At 50.6% G+C, this 14,847-nt stretch overlaps 1 protein-coding gene across 8 annotated transcripts in view; it reads left to right on the top strand.

Annotated features, from left to right (window-relative positions):
* Positions 1-14,847, top strand: part of LOC142487972 (uncharacterized) — a 102,833-nt gene that overhangs the window by 66,141 nt on the left and 21,845 nt on the right. For 5 of the 8 annotated variants that reach the window (XM_075588209.1, XM_075588208.1, XM_075588204.1 and 2 more), the window contains 7 exons: positions 299-391; positions 889-1,047; positions 3,309-3,401; positions 9,334-9,486; positions 10,390-10,473; positions 11,559-11,717; positions 13,992-14,072. In XM_075588209.1, coding sequence (XP_075444324.1) covers positions 299-391; positions 889-1,047; positions 3,309-3,401; positions 9,334-9,486; positions 10,390-10,473; positions 11,559-11,717; positions 13,992-14,072 — 822 coding nt within the window. The remainder of the gene's footprint in view (positions 1-298; positions 392-888; positions 1,048-3,308; positions 3,402-9,333; positions 9,487-10,389; positions 10,474-11,558; positions 11,718-13,991; positions 14,073-14,847) is intronic. The other 3 variants (XM_075588205.1, XM_075588207.1, XM_075588210.1) reach the window with 3 other exon arrangements.

Genomic DNA, 14,847 nt, shown 5'->3' with positions numbered 1-14,847 from the left:
GAAGTAAATTTAAAATGATATTTATTAGTATTGGGAGATTGCAGATAAGTGAAACTGTTACAGGGAAGCGAATTACACCGTGTAACTCAGGAGTCTCTGAGCCGTGTCCTGCAGGCATTCAGTGTGTGTGTGTGTGTGTGTGTGTGTGTGTGTGTGTGTGTGTGTGTGTGTGTGTGTGTGTGTGTGTGTGTGTGTGTGTGTGTGTGTGTGTGTGTGTGTGTGTGTGTGTGTGTTCTCCACATACAGCCAGTGCAGTATGATCACTGAGTGACCACCCTCTGCCTTTTTCCTATTCTAGATGATGGCTTTTTCCATCCAGAGTCAAATGACAACACTGTTGCATCGGTGGACTCCATCCTCAGCGATGATACGAGCTGGTCCTCGGAGAATGGTAATTGCCTCTAACTTCTTACTCTGTTCTTTACCCACTTTGACTTGTGACTGCACTGTTCTTTCCTGGTGCACCCACTACACACCTACAGATGTAGCAGGCTTCATTGTCCCTTATGTTGTGATATTCGGCACCAACACTGACAACTCTGATAATCGATATGTTGTGTTTATATTGTATTGTATGGCAGTTACAACTATACTACAACCCACTCCTGAGCATAAGCCTCTTTATGTGCGTGTGCTGCGGGTTCTGTGTACCCCTAATGTAAACATAGCTGTAAATTCACCCGGGACAGATTTATAGCGAGACCTAATTAAAGGCAATTCTAGAAATTAAAAGCCACATGCCCTGTGTGGTCCTCTTCATGTCTATCCGCTGTGTAAATACTCCGCTGTTTCTAAGAGGGAGCAGGCTGGGGGATCGTGGTCTATGTAGACTTGGTCCACAGAGCAGAATTCCACCCCGGGACTCATCCCCGTGTTCTCCTCCCCCAGTGGATCCCTCTTATTCAGCCATCGATGGGCTGCAGAAAGTGGTGAGCGAATTTGCTGAGCTTGGGTCACGCAGTCCTCTTATAGCAGTCACTGCTCCACCAGTCTCTAGCAGCATCCAGGAGGGGAGCGGACACAGGAAGAGGAAGGAATCGGTTACAGGTAAGATGTGAAGCAACGTTGATGCCCCATCCATTTTGTATGGTACAGCTCAGGCATCAAATAGAAAACTTTTAAGCTGGAGCACTACTCGGCCATGTAACACCCATCCATTTCACTGATGCTTCATAATTTGAGTTTACTGTACTGAAACTTGTGTGTGAACCCATTCATTATTTTTCCAATCTCCATGGGTAATACTCAGCATGCATCTCTCCATAGCTATTTGTGTTGTCTTTAAGCTTCTGAATTATCTGCTGCCAGAATCACTCTACTCTCTCCTAAACCTGTCTCAGCTTCTCTCCTGCTGAAATCCCTCTCCTGGCTTCCTATCAAATCCCGCATCTCACACTCAATTCTTCTCCTCACTTTTAAAGCTTTACACTCTTCTGCCCCTCCCTACATCTCAGCCCTAATTTCTCGCTATGCATCCCGACTCTTGCGTCCTTAAACCCTTCTCACTGACTGCCCCACACCTCTGGAATGCCCTTCCCCTCAATATCCGACTAGCACCCTCTCTATCCACCTTTAAGATCCACCTCCCAGACACACCTGCTTAAGGAAGCATATGAGTAGCTCCATGGCTGATAATTAACACCTCATACATCGACCTTGGCCCCTTGCAGACTCATTTACCAGAACGCCCTCCTACTGTCTCTGTATCTTCTTCCTACCAACCAAATAGATTGTAAGCTCTTCGGAGCAGGGGCTCCTTTTCCTAAATATTACTTTTATGTCTGAAGCGCTTATTCCCATTATGTTATTTGTATTACTTTTTATTTATATGATTGTCACGTGTATTACTGCTGTGAAGCACTATATAAATAAAGATATACGTACATATTTGTGTGTAGGGTCCAAGTTTCACAGACAGAATACACGGGGTCCACACTTAAGGCACAGGGAACGTTCCCTTGTAAGATTGACCTTGTTTCTTCCAAATGTCCTCCATCCCATTGATTTTAATTCAAAAGGGTTCCCATACATTTGTTGAACATCACTTTATCCTTGCACAGTCTCCTATGGAGGCTACCTTCTTATTTACCTTGGCAAGTACTCCGATTTGTTTCTAGCTGCTGGGGTGTTCATGCTTCTTTATATGTCTTGTGATTTTAAAATTGAAAATTAAAAATGTGGCAATGTAATTGGGCATATGATCGTTCAGATGCTTCACAGGTCAGTAAGGAGTATCTAGTATACTAGTAGAATAAATACAGATGAGGCAAGAACTTGCATATCGGTTAAAGTGGTTTAATACCGTGTTCTCAAACAGATACGGCGAGTGCCTGCCTCATCTGTTTCTGTTCTGGAAAAATAAATAGCCACTATCACGGGAGACCAGGACTAATACCAGGACTAATACCAGGACTAATGCCAGACAGAACACGAGAGTTTGTCAAATGAATTTATTGGAAAAAGTTATCCACAGCAGTACAAATACACAGACAACACTCACACTTAACTGGGGTAACTGGGAGCACCCTATAGACTAGGTGCGGGGACCCCTGTTAGGAAGTTTCCCCCGTGCTGCTCCCACCCTGTGTGAAGCAGTTACCGCTTCAGCAGCCCCAGACCAACTGACACAGAGGTGCTTAGAATTCTGAGACCTGTAACTGCCGCTGACTGACTGGCTGGTTGGAACTGGCTGTGACTGGCAGGCTGGAACTGGCTGGGACTGACTGCAACTGGCTGGGACTGGCATTCCCTCAGCCATAGAACCACCAGGGCCTAACTCCTCCCCTTTTTACCTCATGCAACATACCCTGAGTTCAGGGAAAGGTCGCAGGCAATCTTTGAAACTTTCCCACTGAAACACAGTTAACCCCCTGGTCCATGAACTGCTGGAACCAGGCAAAAATACATACAAATGCAGTACACATAATACAATACCACTGTATTATTGACAGGTAGGGGTAATGGCAGGCTTGACCTTTATTGACAGCAGCCATATTTACTCCTACCATGCCAGCCACCACACTGGTATAATATTTGGAGAAAGAGCATACCTGCCGGCTAACCCCAGATCCGTATGGAATAAATATCCGGTCTTCAGCACTCGCTCTGTTTATACCAAAGCAGCAGATGGGAATACAAAACAGAACTGGATCTTGCTTTCCCCACTGGAACACGGAGTTGGCTGGCAGGCAATCTATGCATCTTGCGCCGTATAATGCAGGCGCAATCCCGTACCCAGGGCCCATTGCCACATTGTGCTCGTTTTGCTGGTAGACACTTTGCCTTCAGAAAGGTCTTTTTCCCCGTAGGTCCCTCCGCTTGCCCGCCTCGGCTGAACGAGAGTGCGCGGGGATTGCGGGATTTGCCCGTGCCTGAGGGGAGGCGCTGTTCTGCGGAGAATGGTAAGAGATGGCCTCGCCTCTCGCTCATCTCTAGTGATCAGGGTTACCAGAAAGCAGCTCTGTAAACTATGGAAGGCTCGTGTACTCCGGTCCGGTCACGCCTTGCATGGCACTTCTCTAAATACAGCCGTATCTACACAAGGTATCGGCGGGTACAAGAGTGGCACCCACCCACCGCCGTACAGTGTACTGCGCATAGCAATCCCCACGTGATCACAGTCACGCGTCTCAGGCGGGTGTGCAACCCTGCCCTTCCCCATTATCTCTTAGCTTACGCGGCAGCCATGGATTCTGGGTAATGACATGCTAATGAGCACACTGTGTCACCTTTTGCTTCTTGTCCATTTTAACATGGGACCCCTATAAACTGTATAAATAGGAATGTATTATTATTATTATTATTATTATTATTGTTCTTCTAAATGTTAATCTAGACAATATCATCCGGTTGCCGTAGGGAACGTAAAAAGCCGTTTGCAACTTTGCAGGTCAAACATGTCTTCTTTTAATCGGTATATCATTGCAAACGGTTTCTTTGGAAAGATTCAATCGAACCTTAAATAATGGTGAAGATTTGTGTATCGTGGAAATGTTGAAATGAAAATACGTGTCATTAATCCCCATGTAACCGACTCAATGTGGCACTGTCCCCCGTTCACTTTCATCCCAGACAGGACCGACGCTTTAAAAGCGACACAGTTTGCATGTTTGTTTTAATAGATGCAGCCGCCGTTTAGCTTTAGGGAAATGTAATTACCGAAGCTGCCGATCGATCCGTTCTCCCGCGATCGGTCGGCACAGATCCTGCTTCCCCAGGGCGCGCAATATGGCCGCCCGTTTCAAAAGCGGAAGTGCCGTGCCTTTGTAAATAGCTGCTATAGCAACCCATGGGAGCTTAAAGCTGCAATCCAAGCGTTAAAAAAAAAAATGTTTTGTTATTATTATTAAAAAAATAAGAATTTTACACAGATTTGAAACTGAGGGTATCTCGAGTTTAACCCTGTCGATGTCAGCTCCGAGGACCCCCTTCCTCGCCTCCGTAAGGTGTGCCGGCGGCCGCTCCGCTTGGCAACCAGGGTTCACATTATGGCGGCGTTTCAAAGCTCCCACTCTATGTGGGCCAATAGGAAGCCGTGACCTCATCAACTTCGGTTTCCTATTGGCCCACGTGACGCGGGAGCTTTAAACTTTAAAGCTCAGCCGGAGCGGCTACCAACACCCGTTACGGAGGTAAGTGTTTCCGGAAGCAGAGGGGTCCCCAGAGCTGAAATGAATGGGATGCAACTCCGGAGACCCCCCAACCTGCTTCAATGCTGTGTAAAAAAAAATAATTTAATTAAATGTTTAAAAAAAAGTCGTTCAGTTGCTCATTTAATACATTAAATTCTCATTAAAGAGGGCGAGGAATGGGGGGGGGGAGGAGAAATGAACAAACATGCGGTAAGTTTTATCTAATGCTGCACAACTGACCTATATATAAAAACATACAGATTTTTAACGTATTGCTGCTTTAATTCTTAAAATAAGAAAACATCAACCTGTTTGAACAAATGTGCCGTTTTCCCCGCACTCCCCCCACGGGGTCACCCTGGCCATGGGGTCACTCCCCCGTTCTGTCCCCATCATAACGTGCAGCGCCCCCTTTTCTCTTCTCAGAAGATGGGGGGGGAGGACGGTCTGCTGGAGGGAACGCTGCGTTCTGTCCCTCGCACGTTCGCATCACACAGAAGGGGTTTGTTTAACTTCCTGAATTAACCGGTTTATAATTCACATTCGGAAAGTTTTGTTTTTAAAATTTTTGATTTTCACTATATTTCTAAAAAAAAAAATCATAATAAACAAAGGCGGCATCGATTTTTTTTTTCCACACGAGTGCTCCGGTGTTTGACCCGGAGGCTCCGAATTACGGCCACATACAGTATTTCCGGGCTACGTGTTTACCTGCAAAATCTTGCGGCATCGTCATCTTCCCAGCGGCACGGTGCCGTCAGCAAGGCTCTGCGGCGGAAAATGGCGGCACGTTGCCATGGCAACAGGATGTCACGTAACACCTCGGCGCCAATACGGCGTCCCGGTGTCATGGCAACTTGACACCGTATGGCGTCATGGCAACGCAGCGCCATTTGATTCGCGGAGCCAAATTAACTGGACCCTGCAGGGGGAGGTGCCGCCGCTGGAAGCAAGAAAAATAAATAAAATAGATACATTTTAAAGAAATGTAATCGCAAAAAGTCTCCGGGTTCGCCTTCAATAGATGTTAAATGTATGCGATTGGCAATCTTTTTATTAACCTTTTAATGTTTTCATAGGAACCAAAAGCTTTGAGGTGTTTTTACAATCCGTTCCTCGTCTCTTTTGTGAGAATTTGTCATTTGTAATCCAGACTCTGCCCTTTGTTAATGAGTAATGTGTGATCACGTGATGCCTCGTCACCATAATGCATGCCGTTGTCATGTCAACTTGGAAGTCGCTGGAAGTCACTTCAATTTGATTTTTCCAATGACCACAGCATGACGTCAGCGTCGCCGGCACTATAAGCGCGGCCTTGGGCTGCGCTTATAGTGCCGGCGACGCGACAAAACAAATGTATTGCTGCCGCCGCGAATTTCTGAAGCCGGTAAAGTTTGATTTTTCAGAGGCTGTCACCACATGTGAGCATCTGAACCAATCAAAGACCTGGTCGCCGCAACGTCGCCGGAAAGCGAATTACAACTTTCTCTAGCGGCGACGGGTGACGTCATCCATCGCGCGCACTATAAGCGCGGCCTTAGGTTAATTTCACACCTCACGAGCCCCCTCTATTTCCTACCCTCTACCCGTGAATTTCTCTCTCCCCTCCGTCTCACTCACTCTCCCCCCCTCCCCGCCTCACATGTATTTATCTCCCCTGTGTCTTACTCCCTCTTTTGCTCACTCACTCCCCCTCTCCTCTCACTCGTTCCTACCTTCCATCTATTACCCCACTCTGCTCACTCAATCCCCCCACAAAATACATACCACAAAACCCCACCCCGCAATACATAATAAAAATAACCGCCCCGCCAATACATATTAAAAATACCCCCACCCCCCCATACATATTTAAAAAAATTGGGCCGCACAGGTAAAATCATCATCATCATCATTATCATCATCATCATCATCCCCATATACCCCCCCCCTGCATCTCCCATCTCTCTCCCCCCCCTGCATCTCCCATCTCTCTCCCCCCCTGCATCTCCCATCTCCCCACCCCCTGCATCTCCCATCTCTCTCCCCCCCTGCATCTCCCATCTCTCTCCCCCCCCCTGCATCTCCCATCTCTCTCCCCCCCTGCATCTCCCATCTCTCTCCCCCCCTGCATCTCCCATCTCTCTCCCCCCCCTGCATCTCCCATCTCTCTCCCCCCCTGCATCTCCCATCTCTCTCCCCCCCCCTGCATCTCCCATCTCTCTCCCCCCCTGCATCTCCCATCTCTCTCCCCCCCCCTGCATCTCCCATCTCTCTCCCCCCCCTGCATCTCCCATCTCTCTCCCCCCCCTGCATCTCCCATCTCTCTCTCCCCCACCGCCCCCTGCATCTCCCATCTCTCTCCCCCCCGCCCCCTGCATCTCCCATCTCTCTCTCCCCCCCCCCCCCCTGCTGCATCTCCCATCTCTCTTTCGCCCTGCATCTCCCATCTCTTTCCCCGCCCCCCCCCCCCCCCCGCGGCATCTCCCATCTCTCTCTCCCCTCCTGCTGCATCTCCCATCTTTCTCACCCCCCCCTGCTGCATCTCCCATCTCTCTTCCGCCCCCCTCTGCATCTCTCCCCATATCCTACCTCAGGCAGCTCCGGGTTCGGCGGAGGCGGCACGCGCTCACTAGCAGCAGGTGCCGCACTGCTAGCGAGCGGCTGTGGGCGGACTCTGGGTGGGGAGAGCAAGCCGGGGTGGCGGGGGGAGGGACAGCTGGGGAGAGGGAATGCCGGGGTGCCTGGGGAAGGAGTGCCGGGAACTGGAAGGAGGGCCGAGGAGCTGGAGGGAGGCAGAACCGAGGAGCCGGAGGGAGGCAGAACCGGTGTGCCGAGGGAGGAGGAGCCGGAGGGAGGGAGGGAGGCAGAACCGGGGTGCCGAGGGAGGAGGAGCCGGAGGGAGGCAGAACCGGGGTGCCGAGGGAGGAGGAGCCGGAGGGAGGCAGAACCGGGGTGCCGTGGGAGGAGGAGCCGGAGGGAGGCAGAACCGGGGTGCCGAGGGAGGAGGAGCCGGAGGGAGGCAGAACCGGGGTGCCGAGGGAGGAGGAGCCGGAGGGAGGCAGAACCGGGGTGCCGAGGGAGGAGGAGCCGGAGGGAGGCAGAACCGGGGTGCAGAGGGAGGAGGAGCCGGAGGGAGGCAGAACCGGGGTGCCTGGGGAGCCGGAGGGAGGCAGAACCGGGGTGCCGAGGGAGGGGGAGCCGGAGGGAGGCAGAACCGGGGTGCCGAGGGAGGGGGAGCCGGAGGGAGGCAGAACCGGGGTGCCGAGGGAGGGGGAGCCTGAGAGAGGCAGAACCGGGGTGCCGAGGGAGGGGGAGCCGGAGAGAGGCAGAACCGGGGTGCCGAGGGAGGGGGAGCCGGAGGGAGGCAGAACCGGGGTGCCGAGGGAGGAGCCGGAGGGAGGCAGAACCGGGGTGCTGACGGAGGGGGAGCCGGAGGGAGGCAGAACCAGGGTGCCGAAGGAGGGGGAGCCGGAGGGAGGCAGAACCGGGGTGCCGAGGGAGGGGGAGCCGGAGGGAGGCAGAACCGGGGTGCCGAGGGAGGAGCCGGAGGGAGGCAGAACCGGAGTGCCGAGGGAGGAGGAGCCGGAGGGAGGCAGAACCGGGGTGCCGAGGGAGGAGCCGGAGGGAGGCAGAACCGGGGTACCGAGGGAGGAAGAGCCGGGGGGATGAGGTGCCTGGGGAAGGAGTGCCGGCAACCGGAAGGAGGGCCGAGGAGCCGGAGGGAGGCAGAACCGAGGAGCCGGAGGGAGGCAGAACCGGGGTGCCGAGGGAGGAGGAGCTGGAGGGAGGCAGAACCGGGGTGCCGAGGGAGGAGGAGCCGGAGGGAGGCAGAACCGGGGTGCCGAGGGAGGAGGAGCCGGAGGGAGGCAGAACCGGGGTGCCGAGGGAGGAGGAGCCGGAGGGAGGCAGAACCAGGGTGCCGAGGGAAGAGGAGCCGGGGGAGGGAAGGCAAAGGAGAGCGGGAGGCCACATGGCCGCCCCTGCGACTGCTTTTTTTTTTTTCAAAGCCCCGCCCCCGGCATTCCATCCAATCCCCTTCGGTCCGGCATTCTAAAGCCCTGTCCCCGGCATCCCATCCAATCCCCTGTGGCCCGGAGCAATGAAAATACTTACCTGCTGCCGCCGAAGCCGATACAAAAAACGGGACCAGGGAGAAAATCCGGGACGGCCGGGCAACCGGGACAAGAGAGAAAAAAACGGGACTGTCCCGGCAAAACCGGGACATCTGGTCACCCTAATGCTGCTATCATTTGCAAATACACTGAAGAAGAATATTACCTAGATTTCAATTGAACTTTAGAAACATTCATTTTTGTCCAGGAACAAAAAGTTAATTTACTTTAAGGAGGATTTGGTCTTTGTGGTTTGCACAGTGCCAGCACTGGAGGCTCCCCAAGGTGGCCAAAGCCTGTGTTGCTGCCACAGTGACATCATGCGCAGGAGACTCAGGCGCTCTGGTGGAGAGATCTCACGCGGCTTTCTGCAGGAGAGATCTCACGCGGCTTTCTGCAGGAGAGATCTCACGTGGCTCTCTTCCCCCTGCAGGAGCGTTGTCTCACGCGGCTCTCTTCCCCCTGCAGGAGAGGTGTCTCACGCGGCTCTCTTCCCCCTGCAGGAGAGGTGTCTCACGCGGCTCTCTTCCCCCTGCAGGAGAGGTGTCTCACGCGGCTCTCTTCCCCCTGCAGGAGAGGTGTCTCACACGGCTCTCTTCCCCCTGCAGGAGAGGTGTCTCACGCGGCTCTCTGCGGGCTGCTGAAGGTGGTACGCGGCTTTTCACAGCAGGAATGCGTCAGCCCTTTCTCTGCCGTCAGGACCCAGCCAAGCAACAGCACGCGGGACATCCCTGCAAAGAAGGGAGAGCGGGAGGAGGAGGGTGAGATGGACTGCTAGTTCTCTGGCCTCTGTGTAGTGCCGTTTTTCTTCCAATGCCATCGCACCCTATAGTTACACTTCATGGGCCAGTCCCTGCGGTGCCAAAGTATACATTAAAGTGATGCCTTTTCTACCAACATCTGACACCTACAAGCATTTTTAAGTCCCCTTTTAAAGTTTGTTTGTAGATGTGTTGAGCGGAGACTTGGGAGGGTTTGAGTTCCTTTGACTGCCCCCTTTATGTCTGATGTCTCGGTTTGGCGAGTTTACACAGACAGAACCCCCTCTCCTCGTCTCTTTCCTTATCCTTATTGGTTCTCTGACAGGACAGGGTGGGATAAGACTGAATAAAACACTTGAATGACAAACACTCCCCCATTCAGAGGCCCATAACAAGTGCGATTTGTAATTAATTTCTAAAGAAACAAAGTAGAAATAGCCCTGTCAGTCCAGTTGCGATAGTGCAGAGTAAATCAGTTCTTCAGTCCAAAGGTATCACTTTAAAGCAATGAGAGAAGCCAGCTCTGTGGTTTTGGCGTGGCTGCATTAGTGTACGAAAGGTTGTGTTTCACCTGTTAGTATTATTCCTGCAGCCTTCTGTGGGTGTGGTGTGGTAGGGCTCAGGCCTGCATGCCATCTTCCAAGCAGGTGATAAAGCAACAGTGATATTTGCATTATTCAGCAGGTATACGGGCCCACAGAAATAGTGACATGCTGAAGATGACAGTGTGCTGAGGCTTATTATGTATTGCAGACATGCCCCTTAACCACTACACTGCATCACCTATATCTGCCACAGAGGACTTGTGTCACATGAATGTGCTGGCCGACCCCTCGGGACACCTCACCACCTGCCGATCCTGGCACAGAGTTCAATCACCCGGTAAATGTTCCTCTGTCTCAGGTGACGTCCTGTGTCCGCAGTACGCGTCCCCAGCACGGAGAGGTTCGTTTCTCTGCGACTACGGAAACTGGCCGGCTGAGATCGGTAAGGAAGCGGCTATCTCACTGCAGTGGTTCCATGTCCAAGGACCACGCACTTCCTTTTACACCTTGCTTTTCCCCTTCCTGATCGTCTCTTCCCCCCCACCCTCTGCATTCCTCTTCCGTTCCCTCACTTCCACAGTACGTACATTGAGAAGTATAGTGCAGGGTAATCTGCACATATCCCAGGACAAGTTTAGCATCTGTATGTGATGGTATGTACACTTTAACCACTCTGCTAGTGGGAACAGAGACCCCGAAATATCATTACGGCCGCCTTACCGATTCCTACAGTTTACCGCTTTATGACTTCAGATAAACCGGCTGATATATAGCAAACTTTTTGCAATGTATTAATACAATGTGTCCATACACACATACACACGTCTGTGTGCAAAATGTAAACATATAGAGAATATTTATTAAAGTGCTTTAATGTTATGCTGTTTTCTAAATACTTACCTGTGCAGTCCCGTTTTTAGCCAACTTGTGGAAATAACCGTTCAAAGGGTTTCTTTGGTAACTGCTGAATGTTTGGGGTCACTTTCCCAGTAGATCTCCAATTGGCACAAATAAATGTAGAAATTCATGATCCGGTGGCTATGGGTTTTGAGTTTGCTGAGATTGTGTATGTCTAACGGTTACATATCTTGTGTTGGAGCGGGTACTCTGGAGAAGGATTGTGGTGGTATTCACTGCCTCAGGTAATTAGATATATACGCACCTTCCCACTGACGGACCCAGCTATGGACCAGAGGGCGGAGGGGTAAAGGAACTAAAGCTTCATCCAGCTCTGCATTAAAACAAATACAAATATTACAAAAAGTGTACCCCTAGGCATATGCCTGCCGTTAGTTTATTTGGTGTTAGGAGCCAATACTGTTAAGGGATTCAAAACTGCTTGGGATCAGGCTATCCTAAATACAAAATAATCATGATCAAGTAGGGTCTGAGGTCGTACAGCAGATGGGAAAACGGGTGGAATAGGTGGGCCAACTGATTCTGATCGGCCGCCAACGTTTCTGTATTTGGGCTCTTGGTGAGGCCTGCAACGCATGGCTCAAGGTCTGTGTCCTCTCTCCCCCCCAGCAGACTCCTCGTACTCGGCTCTCAGCGGTCTCCAGAAGGTGGTGAACGGTTTCTCTGATATAGGCTGCATCAGCCCCTTCTCTGCCGTCAGCACTGCGGCCAGCGAGGGGACTCCCGAAATCTCCTCCACCCGGAGGAAGAGTGATCAGCCAAACCCGGGTAAGAGACTCGGAAGGGGCCCGTTTATAAACTCTGATCTCTCCAACGTCATATAGAAATCTGCCCTTTTCTCCATACTAAGAGTTATCTAATCACTGAATTCAGCAAATTTTGGGCTTGCCAGATGATGTCCAAGACACCAATTTGCTTCTGTACCTCCAAATAGATTAACCCTCACAGCACATGGTGAGATGAAAGATACCTTTATTTGCATATTTCCTAGGGATTTCCCCCCCCCCCCCTGAGATGTCTTTCCAGGCATCTTTTGGTTCACCATGTGGAGTATAAGTGAATCTATTTGGAGGTTTATTAGTAAATGGGTCCACTTCTTAATTGGTCTCTCTCTCTCGTCTCTTGGAAATGCCATTATAACACAGTTTATTGAATAGTCTCCAAGATGGTAAAGTTCACCTTTTCATTCCCATCACTGTCGTTTTTATTAGCATTTCTTAGGCGCCGGCTTGTTGTGTGTCGTGTTTAGAGTTTGAGAGACGTGAGCCAGGGACACACAATGTTATCAGGGGGTTAGCGGCACCTTCCTCTTGTGCTGTGAGATGTTGAGTTGCCCAGATTCCGGGAAGTGAGCAGAATGAATCTCATACGTTCCTTTATCTTACAGGAGCTAGGTTCTCCTACCCCCTATCGAAAGGGCCAGCTCCTCTTGCTTTGAAAGGCCACATTTCTAGAGACCTCACCTTAACTTTCTTCCCTTCGCTTGTCTTACCACGTAAAATCTCTGCGGCCTGGGGTAGGACTTGGCAGATAGAAGTAGAATTCACATGTGGAGGGAGCGGTTAATAAATAGTCACAATGGGAGAAGAGAAGCTCTGTTACAGGAAATGAGACCTTGGTCTCCCTCGTAGAGCAGCCCTACAGACTAAAGCTATTAATGAGTCCATAGATGTTCAGATTTGTTTTGGAGAACCGACTTGACCACACTCTCATGCGATGGGTTTGGGGTGTAGTTGAAAGTGGGGTTGCACCTTTGATGGGCTCGTTATTTAGGACACAGTTTGGGTGTGGAACATGACGTGCCGCCCGTGGAGCTCTGTTCTGGGAAAGGACATTGCACAGTGGAGCGATAAGATGGGGGTACATTGGTAGCTAAATGCACGGTAGATTTCAGGTGTTTGCAAACATTTCCGGGATCAATTTTTTTATTATCGTTTGTGTAAAGCGCCAACATATTCTGCAGCGCGGTAAATTGGGCACAGGCTTATGTGTATTACATAAACTGTTACATACAAGTGAGGCCAAACATGCACACAGACTTCCAAAAATCAGTTCAAATATGTTTTGTCCCCCTCTCTTTTCTCTTTCTTCCTTCTCTTCCCTCCCCCATTTCCCACCTCTTTCCTTCTCTTTGTCCCACCTCCCTCTTTCCTTCTCTTTCTCCCCTCCCTCTTTCCTTCTCTTTCTCCACCCTCCCTCTTTCCTTCTCTTTCTCCCACCTCCCTCTTTCCTTCTCTTTCTCCACCCTCCCTCTTTCCTTCTCTTTCTCCCACCTCCCTCTTTCATTCTCTTTCTCCCACCTCCCTCTTTCCTTCTTTCTCCCCCCCTCTTTACTTCTCTTTCTCCCCCTCCCTCTTTACTTCTTTCTCCCCCATCCCTCTTCACTTCTTTCTCCCCCCTCCCTCTTCACTTCTTTCTCCCCCCTCCCTCTTTCCTTCTCTTTCTCCCCCCTCCCTCTTTCCTTCTCTTTCTCCCCCTCCCTCTTTCCTTCTCTTTCTCCCACCCTTCCTCTTTCCTTCTCTTTCTCCCCCTCCCTCTTTCCTTCTTTCTCCCCTTCTTCTCTTTATCTCACCCTTCCTCTATCCTTCCCTCTCCCCCCATTCCTTCTCTTTCACACCCCCTCTTTCCTACTTCCCCTCCCTCTTTCCTTCTCTCCCTCCCTCTTTCCTTCTCTTTCTCCCCCTCTCCTTCTTTCTCCCCCTTTCCTTCTCTTTCTCCCCCTCCCTCTTTCCTTCTCTTTCTCCCACCCTTCCCCTTTCCTTCTTTCTCCCCCTCTTCTCTTTATCTCGCCCTTCCTCTATCCTTCCCTCTCCCATTCCTTCTCTTTCACCCCCCCTCTTTCCTTCTCCCCCCCTTTCCTTCTCTCCCCCCCCCCCTTTCCTTCTCTCCCTCCCCTTTCCTTCTCTCCCCCAATTTCCTTCTCCCCCCTCCTCTTGCCTTCTCCCCCCCACCCCCCGCTTCCCTCCTCTTTCCTTTTTCCCCCCTCCCCCTTCCCTTCATGTTTACAACAGTATTATAAACAGAACATTATTCATTCTGCAGTGGAAGCCGCCAATGCACCTGAAAATATGTCAAGATCAGCGGAATCCTTCTTGGCTGATGAGGACTGGCCTGTAGGGAATGGTGAGAAACCCCAAAGGCTTTTCTATTGGACGTTACTTCTTTGTATCCCTTGTAATATGTGATAATGATGGAAAGTACCATGCATAATATGACCCGTAATGTTCTCCATGGCCATTGTGGCCAAACTGTATGTTTTTAGGCTTTAACCTTATTTTCCACATCAAAACAAATAGGCACAATGTTCTTTTAAGGCAAATCAAATCATAAAATAAAATCCTACTTCCCCTTGAGAGACTAACTGCACAACAGTGTCCGACTAACACACTGGCTGGCTAAGCCCAGTTTCCAGCGTTAAACAATACACGCATGTATAGAAATTAATAATATCATGTCCGTATCTGTCGTTGTGCGAACTCGGTCCCAAGAGAGTCCAGGAAATCCCTTTGGATACTGCAACACAGCTTTGCTCCCTCCGCAGGGTTGGACCTGGTTCTCCTTGGTGAAATGTATTTTTCCAAGAACCTCTTTACTCCAACCAGTCACTTTGATTTTTCCCTTTGGGGCAATTACCGGGCTATCTGGGCCTGAAGAACCGTATTTCGCTACCTTCTTATAAAGTTTTAGCCACAATTTGTAGTCGTTGTTATTGAAGAGCAGCCCGGTGCCAAAGTTTTTGTACCTTAAGCACTCGCCCCGTATCACTTAAAGTATTTGCTCTAGTTCCTCACGTTTTAGACGCTTGCTGAGGACTTCTTGCTTTAGTTTATCTTTCCATTTCTCCACCTCCTCTTTCACTCGCTTAGCAGCGAGTACTTCCACGTGTTGCATGATCTAC

The sequence above is a fragment of the Ascaphus truei genome, chromosome 2 (assembly GCF_040206685.1).
Source record: "Ascaphus truei isolate aAscTru1 chromosome 2, aAscTru1.hap1, whole genome shotgun sequence".
Lineage (NCBI taxonomy): Eukaryota > Metazoa > Chordata > Amphibia > Anura > Ascaphidae > Ascaphus > Ascaphus truei.
The sequence above is the reverse complement of the archived record's forward strand: the minus strand, read 5'-3'. Positions and strand labels throughout refer to the sequence as shown.